Below are 19,177 nucleotides of genomic sequence, written 5' to 3'. Positions count from 1 at the left end.
AGCCTGCCTGCGTACAGAACCTGCCAGCGCACAAGTCTCAGCCAGCGGTACCCTGCGCATACCACAGCAGGCGATGTTCTCCTCTCTCTCTCTCTCTCGTTCAATCAACGAAAAGCAAACATGCTTTTTTTTCCTTTTTTCTGTTTTCTCTTCCTGCAATGCATGCGACTGCACAACAATTCACCTCTTCCTTGCAAAGCAAAAAGACCCTATTTAACTACCATCCCCCCCATCAACATGGGTTTCTTTGATGAAGGAAAAAACACATACTAAACTGAAAACTGCAGTATGCACAAAAAAAACAGCAAGCTTTTTAACACATACCGTTCTTCGACCTCTTCTTCTCTACCTACCGACTTGCTCGTTCACGAGGTATGCTCTGATACCACTGTCAAATCCCCACGGATCCCCTCGTGATCGATCTTGGTTCAAAACTCGAATCCTGCAAACAAACGAACAAACAAACAAGCAAGGGGGTGCAAGCCTGACCCACCTCCCAACCATGACAGCCGTGGGCAAGCCCACAGTCTTGGCTGTCCCCACCGAGCCACGAGCTGACCTAACTAGGTTGACGTACCAACCAATCTCCTCCTCGCGACGTCCCATACCGCCACGAAGCTGCCCTCGCAGGCCTCGAGACTGCTGCCGGCCTCGGCTGCGTAAAACAAGTGCACGTCTGCACTAGATCCAGGCTCCAAGACCATAGAGCTCTCACAAACTTGCGAGACTCTCTATAATACAATAACTAACCTTGGCCACCCTTTTATAGGCTCTTGGCCGGTCATCGGGCGTCCACACTTGGCCGCCCGCCCGTCCATACTTGGGTGCCCGCCCGTTAGTATTTCCCTAACTCAGCTCGTCAATCAGCCTGCCTAGTTCCAAGCTTCCCCAAGCCTCGAAACTAGTCTTGCATGCGTATAGCACACGGTAGATACCCACTGTGCACATGACAGTTGGCTCATTCAACCTTAAAAGATCGGTCAGACAAGGCTGCCCACTTGCTCCTATTTGTTGTAATTTCTCATCCTTTGATTCTAGCTCTTGAGTTGGCAGCTCCTGAAAATCAAATAAAAGGTCTACAAGTGAATGATGAACAGCAGATGGTGATTCAATGCTTTGCGGATGACTCACTTCTTTTCTTGGATGCATCCAATGAAAATGTTAGAAAGGCTTTGGCAATTCTACAAGTCTTTGCAGATGCATCTGGCTCCAAATGTAACATTCACAAGTCAAGGTTAATCAATTTAACCGAGGATGAATCCTTTGATGTCACCAGATGGGGATGCCAAGTTGTGAACAAAGGCCAAATCTTTAGACATTTGGGATGCCCCATGGGAGTGGATGTCTCAGGTAAAGGCATAGCGGGCTGGCTTATGGACAAATTCATAGCCAAATTTAGAGCTTGGGATAACGTATATCTTCCCTTTCATTCAAGGGTAGTAATAGTAAACATGGTGTTGTTGGCATGCTTTCACTTCTTTACTCCTTGTATAGATTTTACAGCTTGCCTCTGGAAGAGAGCTCGAAGCTATGCTAAAGCTTTTCTATGGAAGAATAAGCAGGGCAAGAGACCATGTTCCTTCTTAGCATGGCAGAAGGTGTGTAAACCCAAGAAGGATGGGGGAATTGGCATCCTAGACATGGAAACACATGCAATGGCGAGAATGCCAAAAATGTTGACTTCCTTTCTACAGCAAAGTCAACCTTAGACTAGGATGCTTAAAGAGCTTTCCCTCTATATGATTGTGAGTTGGCAAGGCAAATGGAGGGGACTCTCTTGGATTGATAAGATTTTTTCCCATGCTCCACTTGTCTTTAAAAATATGCCCTTTGCTGAATTTCTGATTAAGAAATGGAAGAGGATCATTCCCCTCATCATTCAATGGCAAGGATCTCCCAGAATCACGGGAAATTCACTATGCATGTATAATGTTTGGTGGTCCCCAGTTTTTTTCCCTCCATTAGCCCTCATTGAGCCCAAAGTGAGCAAAAGACTCAACAACAGAGGGATAAGCAGATTTGAGGATTTCTGGGATGGTCCTCTTCTGGGGTGAAGAGATGATGAACAACTATCTGTCATGTATGGTCTCTCAAGATTTGATAAGAATCATCTGCATGTAATTATTGGTAAGCTCAAGACGCTAACTATCAATACTTCTCAGCTCACGGAAAGGTGGAGCAAAGATTGGGGGTGGACAGATGGACTTCCCCTTGGTCGTGAATCAACTGCCAAGTTTTATCAGATGTTAATGCAAGAGGAGAGATTTTAAACATTTCAATACAATATGGAAAGTAGCTTGGCCGGACAAATGCTGGGAGTCCAAATGTAGAAGAATTTGGGGATCCAAACTGCCAACACATGCTCAGACTTTTTTGTGGAGAATCATGGTTGGGGCTCTTCCGTTAAGCTGTAAGCTGATGATCAGAAATATGGCCTCATGGATATGCCCAAGATGCAAAGCAACCATCGAGGATTTCAAGCATGCCTTTTGGGATTGCCCAGCATTAAGATCCTTTTGGACACAGCTCTCTAAATGGGGGGGGGGGGGCATTTTTGGGCTGCAATGTACATGGTCCCATTGGGTTTTGGGTAAAAATATTGGTCCAGCAGAGGAGAGTAATAGCCTTTTTGGATTTGCAAGATTTACATGCCTGTGGGAGATTTGGTCTACGAGGAACACTCTGGTCTTTGTTAAAGATGGCATGCAAAGTGTAGATCCTAAGAAAGTTATATGTTTAGTGAAAGCTAACATTGCTAGTCTGGTGAGCGTAAACAGATGGGAGTCAAATACAATGAAACTACTCACTAAGAGGATATTGGATTGAGCAGTTTCTGTGGGTAGTTCTTCTCTTGATTGTTTAAGGAGACTAACCCACAGTTTATATGTACTCTTTTCATATTATTAATATAAATACATCCTCACTATAAATTTTAAAAAAAAGAAATAGCTATAGCTTTTACTTTTTTTTTCCATTGTTGGAGATGTGTGGTGAGGTGTGCTTACTTATTATATCCTCAAATAGATGCACTTTACATATAATGATGGGGTGTTCTATTTCTAAACAATGATAGAGAGAAAGAGAGATACATTTTCATCATGTAAGTGATGAAAACGTATTTCATCATATAGGTTTTTCAACAATGATAAGAGAAATGAAATGATATATTAATGTCTCTAAGAGGCCATAATGGCCTATGAGACCAAAACTGAGAGTACATCTGAAGTTGGTGTCTCATCAAAGAGAACAACTAAATGAGACTAAAAAGTACAATAAACTGATTGTCTTACACTTATAAGAACAGAATTGTAAGACTCCGAGATGATACTGCATAGAAAATACTTGGAAATACTGGAAAATACTAGAAAATGTATATCAGGTAGATCCATGTATGATCAGTTAAAGTGTTGCCCTCTCCTTAGATCAAATATCTCTGCCATGGGGCTGTCTAGAATGGAGAGGTTGTAGAAGCGAGGTAGGCGCCTCCGATGCCGAGCAATAATGGTTCTGATCTGGCAATGGTGAGGATGCCGTGGTCAGGATCCTGGTGGGTGTGGCCGATGAGCACGACATAAGATGAATGCTCTATCAATGGTGACTCCCTGGGAGCGTGGTCGGTGCCCTGATGGCCAAATGGAGAAGGTATCAGGAGATGTGTGGGCTGGGTTGCTGGTGATGGTGCCGAAGAAATCTATCAGGGTCCTCTGTCTAGGTACATCATGGCTCGGTCTCCTGTCTGCCAAGAGGGTCTCTCTGTGTCTCCTGAGCTTGAGGGACCTCCCATAGCCGCTGTAAAAAGGTAACTCCCTGGAATAGGGCCTCGGTCACTACTAGTGCGGCACCCAGCTCAGCCCGAACAATCTCATGTGGTACTCATGATTTGCTCCGAATCATGCGGGCAATCATCATAATCAGTGGTCTCTCCATTTGCCTCCATCCCTCGTCCGTCCCTCTCCGAGATCTGTGATGTATGCTTGGCCCCCAAATTGGAGCTCCATACAGGAGGGTCGGTGTGACAAGCGTATCAAATAGCCACAATTTGGTGCGCGGCTCCTGGAACTGTATGTGTGCACACTGCCTCTCAAGTGCCCCCAAGGCTACATGCCCTCGAGCTAATCTAGCTGTTGTTGCCTCCTTCAGGGAGAAACGCGGTCCTGTGAAAGTAACTCCCAAGTAGACATATGACCTGACGTACTCAACCGGCTCCCCTCAGAAAGTGAACTGAGGCTCTGATCTCATCACCCATGCCTGTGTGGTGTTAAACACCATAACCTTGGTTTTCCCAAGGTTCACTGTCAGCTCTCTATCCGCACAGAAAGCCTGTAATGCATCCAGGTGTCTCTGTAATCCCTCCGGAGAGTCTGAGATTAGAACAATATCATCAGTATATAACAAGATGGGTATCAACACCCCTGCCAGGCATGCCCCTGGGCCTCCCAATCTGTCTACATAATCAGAACCACATCAATGTACAGTCCAAAGAGGGTGGGCGATAGCGGGCATCCCTGCTTCACCCCTATCGTGCTGGTCACCATATCGGATAGTCCGCCTTGAGCTCGGACTCTGCCCGTCTCACAGACTCGTACAAAACATATACCCCCCTCTGCATATCCTCGGGTACCTCAATGTCATGCAATCTGTGCGTAAACCTGGCACGTGGTACGGTATCGAAGGCTTTGCGGAAGTCCACAAAGCAGCAGTATATCCTTCTCTTCTATGCCCTGCCCTCTGTTGAGATTCCAGCTCGATGTCAGTGTGTGCCAGCTGTGCTATGTGCTCGCATGTTAGGTAGCAGCATGTGTGAGACATAAATGACCGCGTCCAACTGATCATAGTGTGTGGACATTAGCTAGGATTAGATGTGTGTGGACACAACTCATAGTGTGTCTTGTGTATTATGGATTATGGCTTTATGCATTGTGTGAGTAGGGAGATGGCTTCCCTCTATGGTTAGGGTTTGCAATATACATTAGGGTTTGCTCCTGTGTGTGTATCTCCTCTCCCTCTACCTGTTTTTTCAACATGGTATCAAAGCCTGGTGCTCTCTATTAGGGTTTATGAGTGAGTGAGAGAAGAGGGAGAAGAAGCTGTGAAGGTTGCCATTGATGCTGTGAAGCTTGGAGCACACCAATTTCTATCAGATCTGAGAGCTTGGCCTACCGGGTAAGGTCTACTAAACAACCTTGAGCGGATTGCAGGTGATTCAAGCAGAAACAAAGCAAATTAGGGTTGCCCAAAGTAAACGAAAATTCTGGTTTTTTGGAAGCTTTCCATTGGAGCTTGGAAGCGGTGATGTATGGTGAAATAGATGCAAATCTAGCAAAGAAACATGTATGTGACAAGAAAGAATGTATTGGCAACTCATGTACAAGCCCTACACTGATTTTGGAGCAATTTTGATGCATTTGAATGAGTGAAAATTACTGGTTTTTAAGCTCTCACAAAACAGAGAAAAAGAGGTCAATTTTTTATGAAATTGGAGTAAGTTTTTGGCAAAAATCATACCATTGATGGGTTGTGCACTTGCATAGGAGTGTTGAGCATCAATATATGCCATCAATTGACAATTAAATCAGCCTAAAATCCCTCAGGAGCAGGCGGCGCAGCCTGGTATGCAGAAACAGAGCATTTTCTGATGACTTTGATTGGTGGAGGACTTAAATCAACTCTTGTGACTAACAAATTCCAAAATTGGCTTAGCAAACTTGTGATTCACACTAGTGAGGAGGTTGCTATATAATTGGATTGAGCAATTATGATCTATGGAGCTGGAAATGAGCTGATTAAACAGGCTGTCTACTGAGTTCAGTGAAACAGAGTGTGATTAATCGACTAATTACTCTCTGGTCTTAAACAATTGGTCTAATTCCTTTTACATGGAGTTAGTGGACATCGTTGCTTAGGTAATGAATGCCTGGTTGCTCAATCTGGACAAGGATTGAAGAAATTAGAGCAAATCTACTACTGGTTTTTCTGGTTTTTCTGGTTTTTCTCAAACAGAGAAGGGGGTTTGACAAAATTGGTATGTACGCATCTTGGATAGTGTTGATATTCAACATTGAGGTTGTTTAGGTGTCAATGCAAGTTATCCACACTTGATTGAACCACTACATTGCAATTTGGAGCCTTGGAAAGCGCATCAAAATAGGGTATCTTGGACTGCGTGAGCCAATTCATTTTGGATGCATACAGTTTGATTTTCTACATCAAAATTGAAGTTTGTTGACTACTTTGGAGTATCTGGAACACTCATTCGAGTGTGGTTGAACTAAAGAAGGCTCGTTTACAGATTTGGACGTGTGCGCAAAGTGTATTTGCATTGAGCAATATGTCAGATAATCCAGTACAAATTGTTGGTGAAAAATTGGATAGGAAGAACTTCCAGGCATGGAAGTACAGGATCAAAAGTTTCTTGACGGGAAAATGTTTTTGGAACCTCATTACAGGTGCTGAGCCAGAGCCGGAACTTCCCCGACAACCTACACAGCAACAGGTTATCGCTCATAAGCAATGGTCAGAAAGAGCATACAAAGTGCTGCATTATCTGTGTATATGTATTTCGGATGCCATACTCATACACATACATGATGCTGAGAATCCCAAGGATGCATGGGATACATTGGTAAAGTTGTTTGATACAGACACTAGTGCTCGCAAGTCTCAGTTGCGACAACAGATTCATAATGTGAAACGGAATAGAAGAAGCATCCATGATTATGTACAAGAGATAAAGAAGTATGCAGATGCATTGGCAACAATCAATGCCCCCATGCCTGATAATGATTTGGTAGACATTACCTTGCGTGGTCTTGGCAAGGAGTATAAATCTTTTGATACATCTATCTCAGTTCGGAGTACACGTTTACCAGACTTTGATGAGTTGGTTTCATTCTTGCTTGTTGAGGAAATCAAACTCAGTGACACTTTTCATGATACATCTACTAGCCATGATGATAATGACAGAAATCAGGCTTTCTATTCACATAGAGGATCTAGAGGCAAGGGGAGATTCGCATCACGTGGCCGTGGTAATGGTCGTGGATGACAGGACAGGTCATCACAACAGAATTTTCAGCCTACATATGGTGCTAGAGGTGGTCGTGGATATACACCTCAGAGAGGCAGAGGTAATCCTCGTGGTAGAGGACGTTGGCAAGGCCAACAAACATCTATGCAAGATGTGGAATGCCATTACTGTGGGAAATTTGGTCATATGGCACGTGATTGTTTCCGCAAACAAAATGATTTGAGAGGGGGTAGAGCACAACATCGTGGACATTTTGCACAACATGGTGGTGGAAATTATGCATCAAGCAGTAATGATGGCAGCGCAAATCACTTGTTTGCCATGAAACATGTTGTGGGATCTATGATGACAAATGCTGAAAATGATGACACTTGGTATATGGACTCTGGAGCATCAAACCATATGACTTGTCATGGTGAATGGTTTGAGCATATGAAGCCTATGGATGTGAAAGGCTATGTGGAAACAAGAGATGATACCCAGCATGCCATTACACATGTTGGAAGTGTACCATTGGTTATGCACAATGGTGAAACAAAGTCTATGTCAGATGTATTGTATGTGCCTTCTATTACAAAAAGTTTGGCCTCAGTTGGTCAAATGGTGGAACAGGGATTACAGGTTCGTTTCAACGAGCATGGTTGTTTCGTTGAGGATTTCAAAAATGGATGTAGAGTCATTGCCAAAGGCAAGAAAGAAGGCACGTTGTTTAAGCTAGATGCTGGGATTCCTGAGTTGAAATCAGCCATGTTCTCTAAAAGCCGAAATGTGGTACAAGACATTGACATGTGGCATAAGAGAATTGGACATGTGAATATACAAAGGTTAAAGAACATGCAGGCAAGAGGCATTGTTAGTGGGCTGCCTAGATTCAAGTATGATGGAAATATGCATGTTTGTGAGGCCTGTCAGTTTGGAAAGCAGGCAAGGTTACGGTTTCGTAGAGAAGGCAACATGAGTAGCACGCCACTTGAGATAGTACATAGCGATGTATGGGGTCCTGCACAAAACCCATCCATTAAAGGCAGTTTATATTATGTGACATTCATTGATGATTTCAGCAAAATGACATGGATTTACTTTCTCAGAGAGAAAAGTGAAGTGTTGGGAAAGTTTATGGATTTCAAAGCTTTTGCAGAGAGCAATATGGCTCTTGGATTAAATGTTTGAGGACAGATGGAGGTGGTGAATACACCTCACATGTTTTTGAGCATTTCTTGAGAAAGCATGGCATAAGAAGATAGTTAACTTGCAGGTATACACCTCAGCAAAATGGTGTGGCTGAGAGAAAGAATAGAGTCATTTGTGAAGTGGCCAGGGCAATGCTCAATGAAAAGAGCATGCCAGATTATTATTGGGCAGAAGCATGTGCCACTGCTGTGTATATACTGAATAAGACACCCACAACAGCCATACATGGAAGTACGCCAGAGATGCGGCTTACAAGTTTTAGGCCAGACATTGGACACCTCAAAGTGTTTGGATGCATAGCTTATGTACATGTGCCTGACGAAAGAAGAAGGAAGTTGGATCCTAAGGCAGAAAAGTGTGTGTTTGTTGGATATGCATAGGATCGTAAGGCATACAAATGTTACAATCCACAAACTAGGCAAGTGGTTATCTCACGAGATGTGGTGTTTGATGAGCTTGCTAGTTGGTACAAAGCAAAGGATGAGGGTGTCATTGATTCTCTTGAAGCTGATGTGCATGTGAACTTGCCACAAGCAAGTTCTAGTTCTACTACTATGTCTGGGCTAGTAGAGTCAGAGAGTAGCACTGTACGTCCATGGTCAGGACGCTTGAGGCATGAGAGTGTGAGCACTGGGAGTAGTGCTGTGGATAAAGGCAAAAAGAAGGTTGAAGGAATTGGAATTACAGGTTATGAGTCGTCAAGTTCAGAGAGTTTAGATGAGGAGCTTGACATACCTGTTTTACGCACACCTGGTGCTAGGCAAGATAGATATGTGCCACCACATGCTAGAGTGACAGGTGTTCACAGTGATCCGCATGCATTGCGGAGATCCCAAAGGGTCAGATATCCAGTTGACAGGTTGATATACCGTGATTTTGCTATGCATTATGCATATATGACGTCTTTGGTGAAGCATGTGAAACCTACATGCTATACAGAAGCTATTGGAAAGCATGTATGGGAGAAGGCAATGGATGTTGAGATGGACGCATTGGTTCATAATGACACATGGGATTTGGTTGCATTACCACAGGACAAAAATGTTATTGGTTGTAAATGGGTTTACAAAGTGAAATGCAAGTCAAATGGTTCCATTGAGCATCATAAGGCGAGATTGGTAGCTAAGGGTTACGCACAAACCCAAGGCTTGGACTATGATGAAACATTTAGTCCAGTGGCAAAGATGGGAACAGTGAGAGCAGTCATTGCTATGGCTGCAGCAAATGGTTGGGAAATGCATCAAATGGATGTGAAAAATGCATTTCTAAATGGTGATCTACAAGAAGAAGTGTATATGGCACAGCCAGAAGGATATGTACACCCAAAGTATCCCACTCATGTATGCAGATTGAAAAAGGCATTATATGGTTTGAAGCAAGCACCTCGTGCTTGGAGTGATAAGATGAGCAGATATCTTATCTCCCTTGGATTTCAGGTTTCTACAGCAGATTCTTCACTTTATGTGAAGAAAACAGATCATGGGATTGTTTTACTTGTCATCTATGTGGATGACTTGATTATCACAGGAGATCATGGTACAGATGTGATGCATGTCAAGAAAGCATTAAGTGGGTAATTTGACATGAAAGACTTGGGTGAATTGAGATACTTTCTTGGAATTGAAGTGATCAAAGACCATGCAGGTACATGGTTAGTGCAACGCCAATATGCATTGGATATGTTGGCAAAATATGGCATGACAGGGTGTAAGCCAATGAGTACACCTTTGGAGCAGAATGTAAAGTTGCGGGCTGATTTTGGTGAGGAGTTGGATGATCCATCTATGTACAGAAAGATGGTTGGAAGTCTCATTTACATGACTATCACGCCCGGATTTGAGTTATGCTGTGGGGCTAGTAAGCCAATTTATGAGCCCCCAGAAAACCTCACTTGGATGCAGTGAGACGTATTATGCGATATGTAAAGACCACTGCACATTATGGTCTTCTTTATGAGAGTGGTAAAGGCTTGGATATACATGGCTACACAGATGCTGATTGGGCAGGTAGCTCATATGACAGGAGGTCTACTAGTGGTTATGCCTTTACACTTGGAAGTGCCGTGGTGAGTTGGAGTAGCAAGAAGCAACCTACTGTTGCTTTATCTAGTACAGAGGCTGAATACAGGGATGCAGCCATTGCTACTTGTGAAAGAGAATGGTTAAAGAATCTCTTGGCTAATTTGGGTGAGCCTATTGATGGCAAAGTTGTCATTCATTGTGACAACATGAGCAGCATACAGTTGGCCAAGAATCCAGTGTTTCATGCGCGGACCAAACACATAGAGGTCCATTATCACTTTGTCAGAGAGAAGGTGCTGGATGGTACAGTGAATCTACAGTATGTGAAGAGACTGAAGAGCAGGTGGCAGACATCTTTACAAAGCCACTTAGCAGGGAGAAGTTTGAGTACTTCCGTTCTATGTTGGGAGTACGTGGGATGAGCTTGAGGGGGAGTGTTGAGAGCTTTGATAGCCCAAGCTCATCTACATCTTTATCTATGGCTCTACATCATGAGCTTGAGAGGGGCTGTTGAGATTCAAGCTCGATGTCAGTGTGTGCCAGCTGTGCTATGTGCTGGCATGTTAGGTAGCAGCATGTGTGAGACATAAATGACCGCGTCCAGCTGGTCATAGTGTGTGGACATTAACTAGGGTTAGATGTGTGTGGACACCAGTCATAGTGTGTCTTGTGTATTATGGATTATGGCTTTATGCATTGTGTGAGTAGGGAGATGGCTTCCCTCTATGGTTAGGGTTTGCAATATACATTAGGGTTTGCTCCTGTGTGTGTGTCTCCTCTCCCTCTACCTGTTTTTTCAACACCCTCTTCAATAAGCGCCCGAAGTGTCAGTATGTGATCCAAGGTAGTAAATCCTCTCCTGAAGCCAGCCTGTCCATGTGCTCGATAACCATGCCTCTGCCCAGCGGCTCAACTCCAACTCCAATATAGAGCCATATAGTTTGGCCAAGTAATATGACCAATCATGATCGTCCTGTAATTGCCTGGTACCATGGGGTCCCCACTCTTAAAGAGTGGTACAATGATATGCTCTGTCCAGCTTGCCAGGAAACCCTCACAAATGGCATGATTAAACACATGTACGATGAGCGGAGCCAAAGTGTCACGCGCATATGAGAAATGCTCTCCAACTAGCCCATCATGATCCTGTGCCTTTCCATTCTGTAACCTGTCTATTGCATCTAGCACCATCCGCATAGTAAAAAAGGTGCTGCTAGCCGGTCTAGCTCCTAGTGGAGGGGGGGTGGGGGGCTGTCCTGGTGCATCATATAGCTCTCTAGCATAAGTATGCCATGCCTCAGGTGCAATAATCGGAGTACCAAGCTATCTCTCCTGAAACATCTTCCATGCCCTCTTGCTGTCCTTCCCCAGGAAGAGTTGGTAGATCTCCTCTTCTAGCTTAGCCAGGTAGGCTCGTTTCTTCCTCTGCACAAGGCACCGAAAGATCATCCTGGCCTGTCTATGCGTGTGAGTCCCAATGGCAATCTCACGCTGTAGCTGTGCTCGTGTCTCACGACACTCATCATCATACCAATTGTTCTGTGGGGCAGTGCTGCGCGGGGGCCGGGGGGGGGGGGCGCGCGGAGGGGGGATCATAGTGCAGGGAAACGCATATGAGGCGGATGCATGTAGTACACCTGCCAATCCTCTCGTGATCTTGTCCAGAGGGCTATGCGGATCTAGAGCAAACAAGCCATCAGATACTGCATCTCGGTAAACCCCAACTGTCTCACGTGTAAACTAATATCTCGGGTACCTAGGTAGATGAGTGGCTAGCCCATCTCTTAGGGATCTACCTACTAGTGTGAAACTCAGGTATGCATGATCGGCTGCTATGCCAATGGGCCGACTGGAAATCATGAAACCCCGCACATCAGGTATCAATGAAGGAGATCCCATCAAGTAGTCCACTGTGTTTTCATCATATAAGTGACCTCCCTACAGCATTGTCCCGTTCACTCTTTAACTCTTTACACTAAAATTTGAACCAAGGCCAATCAAAACCTCATCCTTGCTAGACCTTAGCCTCCTAGGTGGGTCCTATCTGCCCCTATGCCTGGCCAATCCTTGACCCTAATTTTGGGTTAGTCTTTTAATCCTAACCCTCAGCCTTAGCTGCCCCTAGGTTAGCACATCCCCTTAGCCTCAAGTTAAAACTATTTGGGATTTAAGAGACCACCACTAGAGAAAAAAGAGATGGAAAGGAAATGCGAGAGGAAAGGAGGGACCAGCAGCAAGCGCACAAACAGGAGGGGGAAGTGAGGGAGCTTGCACAATGTACATGATGGATAGATACACCCCCTTTTGTTATATTTTGGTCTCATAGTCTACTTTTGTAATATGTTAATACAGTTTTCTTCTTTCTTTTCTTTTTTCTTTTTCTCTCCATAATCGTTAGTGGTCACATCAATGCAATTTCCTTTCCTTTTCTATTTTCTTTTTCTTTTTTCTCTCCATGATCATTAAAAGCCCAATCCACAATAGGATAATCCCTGAAGATGGAATGTGTACCTGTACTTGGGACAGTCGAATCAGCCGTATTATTTCTGCCTCTTCGTCAGAAAGCCAAAGCAGCTTTTTAGGCTTCAACTTTGATGGTGGGCCTCCACAATTAGTTGTTTGCTGATGTATTGAAGATGTTCCATGAAAGTACTGTGAAGGATGCTGGAAATTTTCATCAAGAGCAGGAGAATGGCATGGATAAGGCTGCATTACATTGTCATTTTGAAATTGGCATACTGATGTAGAGCTTTGAAACTGTTCTCTGCAGGAAAGGCAAAAAGAACATGAGGTGGTATCATATGATGGCATTTGCTTTCCTTCTTCTGGAAGAACCATCGAGTGATTGGTACTGAAGTGCCTTCTGTCATGATTCTGATGGCACAAGGAGTGTGGATGTGGCTGAACAAAGGAAGGGCAACTTTGGGCAAGGGGATTGCATCGGCATGTTGCATAGTAAGGATGAGTTTTGAGACATTTTTCAGGTGTGCATTGATATTTGCATGCATGGGAGTGTGACCAAAAATGTTGAAAAGTTTGGGGTGAATATGAACCAGATAAATCAGCTTTCATGTTCCATTCCAAGGAGCTCCCCTTTGGCCTTCTAACAGGATCTTTGGATACTGAATGTTTGGTGGCTTGCTCAAGCCATCCTTTAGGGAAATGTGGAAACTGCCCTGAAGAGTAAATATTTGACTCTGAACCAGGCCGGCTAGCCATGTTACAGTTGGGTACCATATGTTCAAATTTGCGCTGAAAGTGATTGCTGTGCATGTGAGACTCTCTAGAAGTTGTCTTTTCTTCGAAACTTTCTGGCCGCACTTGGTTTTTCAAGCCTGAGCACTCCTGAAGATGATTGATATAGTCAGCTTTGGTCTCTCTCTGGGACATACTTTCGATTAACTCTGTGGACAAGCTTTTGTTTATATACTGAGACAGGGTTCTAGAATCACCCAAGTGGCTTTCACCAGCATGAATATGGGAAACTCTGGGCAAAAACTGCTTTGAGTCTACTTCTCCATCTTCTTGATGTTGGTGACAAGGTATAGCAATCCCCCTCATATTGCTGGCTGCATCTGAGGTAGTACTCAATGTTGAGCTTGCTGCTGGTTCAGCTATTCTAGTAGATGCTGAATGAGGCTGTGTTCCTGCATCTTCAGTTGAAAAACCTCCCACACTTCCCCAGCAAGGATCCAACTGCCCACCATTTTTGCAAACCACATCCTCTGGCGTGGTATGAAATTCATTTTGATCCGAAACATCAATCAGATGTCCTGATGGAGCATAATTCATCTGTCTGTTTGTGGCATCACCTTCTTTCAGAACATCGATGCCGAGCTTCGGAGTTCGCCCGCTCTTATTTCTCTTGTAACTCGGATGGAGGTGCCCCTTGTCACCTTTAAGCAAGTTTGCTAATCTTGAAGAAGCTAGAAAAAATCTTGTTGATCTTGCTGTAAGACCTAACATGTCTCTTAGGCCCACCCCCTGCAATGTGAATGCCAAGCCTTGCTTCAATGCATGTTGTAGCAAAACTACCAGATTCCCGGATACAGGAAGCGGTGGTATGTGCTTCTCAACCAGGCAGTCTGAAATACTCCAATCCAGCCTCACCATGGCATTGTCTTGAGAAATCCCCTGTTCGTCCCAGTGCAGGCTTTCCTCCTGATGTGAACCGTCTTTTTGACACACAAACTGGTCGTTGACGACGTAATCCTTATCAAACGTGGCATTGTCAAACAGGATGCTGAAATCTGCAGCATGAGCATTCCCAGAACTGCATGGTGGTGAGCATTCCAAATCCAGAGAGCTCAAGGTCACCTTCTCAGAGCTCAGACTTTCTTTCTCAGAGCCTCCTTTGGAGAAATCAAAGGCCTCTTCCATGGATAACCAAGCCTCTTCAGATGGAGATCATCTTGCTTGGAAAATGCGGTTGGAGGATTTGATGTGGGTCAAGTGTGTTTCTTGAAAATGTGGGTAGATTGAGGAGATTTCTAGCAGCCGTTTTATTCTTTTTTTGTAGCAGGTGTGCAGAGTTTGCCCTGATTTCTGATTAGAGAAGCTGCTTAGAAGATGGAGAGCACTTACATGGCATGTATGAGACCTTCCAAAGTGTGTGCAAAATCAGAAGCCCTCGCGAGTGATGGTAAAACCAAGACTGCGGTAGAGGTTGGCGCCCTTCTTCTAGCTTTCGAAGGCTGTTGTTTGTCCAAGAACTTTGACGTCATATAGGCTACCAATTTCACAGGGAAAAAAAAAAGAAAGAAAAAAAGAACATTTTGCTTAACAAAGGGAAAAAAAAACTTTTAAATACAAATTTTACAAGGTTATCTTGGAAATCGATCTGGTGATTTTTTGGCGATTAAAAGGGCTCTACAATGAGTAGTGAAAATGTAAAATCATTAATTAATTTTGAGAAAAGGCATTCAAGAATTGATTTGCCAAGGTTGGAAACCTTTGCTTTTTATGAAAAAAACAGACGTCACAATTGTTTGTCGCGCGCAATGAAGGTCTCTCAATCACAACCGCCTGTGTTCGCTTGTGTCTTCTTCAAAACTCAATTCCTCGTCAACATCCAACATTATGATGAGCATGCAAGCGACGACTCTTGCTAGAGGGGGAGAGGGTAGCAATAAAGCGAGGGGGCCGTGCAGCACGGAGAGGCCCATGTTCAGACTATTGCAAGCTCTACGATCTCGTTTGTGAACGATAAATATTTTACATATAATAAGAGAGTCATTTGTGAAGGATAAATCTATACATTTAGTAGAGTCGTCACCTAGAAGCTTAGCAAGAGACATTAAGGGTACTTAATCATTGTTGATACTCTCTCACACATTAAGGGTACTTAGTCATTATTGATACTCTCTCACACATTTTTTTTCCCCATAGGAGTTTTTGGCATGATTTTTCATAAAAAAATAAAATCTATGGTTGTATTTCGTGCTTCAGTGTAGTAAATAGGAAGCTATGTCTTTTTAGATGGTTGTATTGCGTGCTTTAGTGTAATAAATTGGAAGCTATGACTTAGTAGAGCCAATAGTTGTTGCTACTTCGGACACCCTCACCTACATTTGGCAAAGTTGCTAAATAAGGAGGATAGTATAGTAGATGCATTAGTAGTATACACATAAGAATACACATAAGAAGTAAAGGAAAAATCATTTGGCATTATATATGATTATTCTTAAGAATAGGGGCAAATTATTATGCTATTCAAATTTTTTACAGGACAATGTCAAAAATGAAGAAGAGAGCAAAAGAAATGGAGACAATAAGATTTTTTGATTCCAAAGAGTCTAATGTTGAACCAAAGAAAAGTAGAGGTAGGCCTAAGAAGTTATCAAATGTTGACGATATAAAACAATCAAATGTCAACTACAAAGTTATTAGTTTGAGTATGACAATATCAGTAGTAGGTGGGAGTGATATTGATGAAGCATTAATAATTCGTCTCAATGAATTTCTCACAAAAGAATGCCTTGCTGGCTGTTGTTCATTAGAAAGAGAGGTATAGTTTTCCATCGACACTATCAAATGGTTATTATAATTCATGCAAAGTCAATCATTGCTATAGTTTTCCATCGACACTATCAAATGGTTATTATAATTCATGCAAAGTCAATCATTGCTATTAATAAACTGATCAAAAAGCATCTTGAATGGGATAAGAGGGGCCCTATTGGTGGAATTGTAATGTGTAGAGCTTTAAAGCAATAGAACATTCACACATTTCATGGGATGATTGTTACTGCATGAAAGATCTGGATAAGCCTCATTAAAAGAATGTTTTGCATAATATTAGCACACAAGGTATTGCTTTAAGAATAGAAATTTACATGTAGTATGGTGTAGATGATGCAAAAGATTTGTGTGTGTGTGTGTGTGTGTGTGTGTGTGTGTGTGTGTGTGTGTGTGTGTGTGTGTGTGTGTGTAGAGAGAAAAATGGGGTTTGGTCCTAAGATGAGTAATGTTATATATTGGTTGTATAAGGATAGCACTGCTAGATGCATTCTTGGTGGTGATCTCTCTCCCTTTTGGATACTTGGTAGATCAGTACAGCAAGGCTGCCCCCTCAGTGCATTGCTTTATGCCATTGCCACACATCCATTGCTATTATATATGGATAAACTCATTGTTGTGGGACGTTTGCATGGGCTGCAGGTAACGGATGGAAAGCATTTTGTTGCTCAAGCGTATGCAGATGTGGACCTGCGATCCATTATGGATGCTTTGGATTTGTATGGATAAGCTGTTGGGCTGCAAATTCATTTTCACAAGTCAAAGCCCTTGCCTTTGAATGATAAGGATTGGCATGACATTTTGTGTCCAGGAAATATTGTGCCACCAGGACGAATCATATGACACTTTGGGCTATCCCATAGGCTGGTCTGTTTTGCTCAAAGATGAAACCCGATGGGTGATGCATCGCATACAACAAAAGCTAGATTATCGGAAGCTCTCAACATGGCCTTTGCATGTTCCCCTGAAAATTGTTCAATCGATCATTATGGTGTACATACGGTTTTACTTACCACTTCTAGCATGGAACAAAAATGATTTGGATGCTTTTATGTCACAAGCTATGGAATGTCTATGGAAAACCCACACTGATAAAAAAGCACTCCACCTTATGAAATTTGAATCGGTATGCTCTTCTAAAATGCATGGAGGACTCAAGATCCTGAACATTCACTATCACTTGATTGCGAGGAAAGCTACCATGCTCCATACTTTTGCTACCCAAGTGCAACCCTGGACAAAAATCTTGGCTGAAATGTGCACTAGGGTGTAGACTAATGCATTCGGCAATCGGGAGACCACTCTATGGGACTTTATCACGGGCTGTTTCAAAGGTACAATTCCTGGCAGCCCTTTTTCCAACTGTCTGATCACAAACCGGCAAGAGATCTTGCGATATATGTGTTGGTCGGGGAGACCTCCTCTGGTGGGCAACAGCATGGCGTTGGAAAGTGTGCATTGGAGTCATATGTTTCAAACGGCCCTTGCAGTGGCTGAACCCAGAAAGGCATACTTTCTTGTCTGTAAAGGAGTCAAACATGTGCAGGATGTTATACAACTTGATGGTTCTTTTATGTCTTTTCCGTTGGGCGATAGGCGCTATGGTTTGGGTATACACTCCCGGCCAATTTGGCATAGACTGCGAGAGTTGCTTCAACTCTTCCTGCCTGTCCCTAGAGATGCAGAATCGTCTGGATAATTGGAAACTAGATTGGCAAGAGACTGGTTACACTGCCTTTCCTATGAAGGAAATAACAGCAGAATGCAAAGGACTATAGAATATTGATTCCCCCACCATGGATAAAGCAACATGCCAATCAGCTTTGGAGACTTGATAAACCTCTCAAATGGTGGACTCGGTTTCTACGCTGTATATGGAAGAATGGTCTTCCTTTGAAGCAAAAAGTTTTCATGTGGAGATGTTTGCTTGGGGTGTTACCGGTGGGGATGACATTGGCAAAATGACGTATTGCATCATCGCACTGTGTGCGCCGCTCCGCTGCAGTGAAACCGTTCCACCCCTATTATGGCAGTGTTTGGTAGGCAGTTCATTGCAGCATTGTCGGCACGCTTGCAGATTTGTTTCCCATCGCAACGTTTCTTGAATCAATTTTGGCTCTTTGGGAAGTTCCCCTCATCGCTGGATGCATATGCTCCTTTCTTTGCCCTTGGCGTAGACATAAGTCCCCTACCAACCAGGTGTCATGGCCACTTTACCACTTGCACTCCGTGTTGGTACTATGACCACACATCTTGGAGGAGAGGTGGGCTCAATTGTATAACATAAAATAAGAATCACTCACAGGCATAGATATCCTGGTGCTCCATAAACGTTTCTGCTACACATAGTTTATAGGCATTTCGGCCACCAATAGTTTTGTAGGCATTTCGGCCGCCAATAAAAATCCTCGATCCAGGAGATAACCATGAGTTCCTTAAGTCTGATGTATCCCAAAGAAAGGAAGCCAAAAATTCCACAATCTTCAGCTCTAAAAATATCCCAGATGATAGCTAATTTCACATCAGCGCTTTAGCAATACTCGATCTCTGTCGAATTCCGGAGGTAATGAGGCGAATGGAAATTCCATCGGAGATTGCCAAAAATAGCAACTTTCACTAAAATTTAGGAGATGATCTCTTTGTGTTCCACCACATGAGAAATACATGTAAGCACCATAACCCATATCTGTGTCCAAGAAACTGTCTCGTTGCCTTGACTATGCTACAAACACTTAGTCCTCTGTACTGGATAATCCCCCATTCCCAAAGCTTGTACATTCTTGATCTTTTGGGTGTCCAAAGCCTTTCCACACACATGAATTTTGGAGATGCCCAATATGGTGACAACATTTTTCATTGCATACCTCTCTATATGATGCCTATCATATAAGAGACATTTCTCTACATATGTTAGAAGTGT

At 43.3% G+C, this 19,177-nt stretch overlaps 1 protein-coding gene across 9 annotated transcripts in view; it reads right to left on the bottom strand.

The window, feature by feature from the left end:
* Window positions 1–15,312, bottom strand: part of LOC147624099 (uncharacterized) — a 144,392-nt gene extending 129,080 nt beyond the window's left edge. For 6 of the 9 annotated variants that reach the window (XR_015269259.1, XR_015269260.1, XM_086820757.1 and 3 more), the window contains exon 1: window positions 12,751–15,043. Coding sequence is in view for 6 of the 9 variants with exons in the window: in XM_086820757.1 (XP_086676883.1) it covers window positions 12,751–14,619 (1,869 nt within the window). In the remaining 3 variants the exon portion in view is untranslated. Of the gene's footprint in view, window positions 1–12,750 lie in introns of all 9 variants that reach the window. The other 3 variants (XM_086820756.1, XR_015269261.1, XM_086820758.1) reach the window with 3 other exon arrangements.
* Between the last annotated feature and the right edge of the window lie 3,865 nt (window positions 15,313–19,177).

This window comes from Cibotium barometz, chromosome 26 (assembly GCF_041138505.1).
Source record: "Cibotium barometz isolate CiBa-2024 chromosome 26, ASM4113850v1, whole genome shotgun sequence".
Taxonomy (NCBI): Eukaryota; Viridiplantae; Streptophyta; class Polypodiopsida; order Cyatheales; family Cibotiaceae; genus Cibotium; species Cibotium barometz.
The sequence above is the reverse complement of the archived record's forward strand: the minus strand, read 5'-3'. Positions and strand labels throughout refer to the sequence as shown.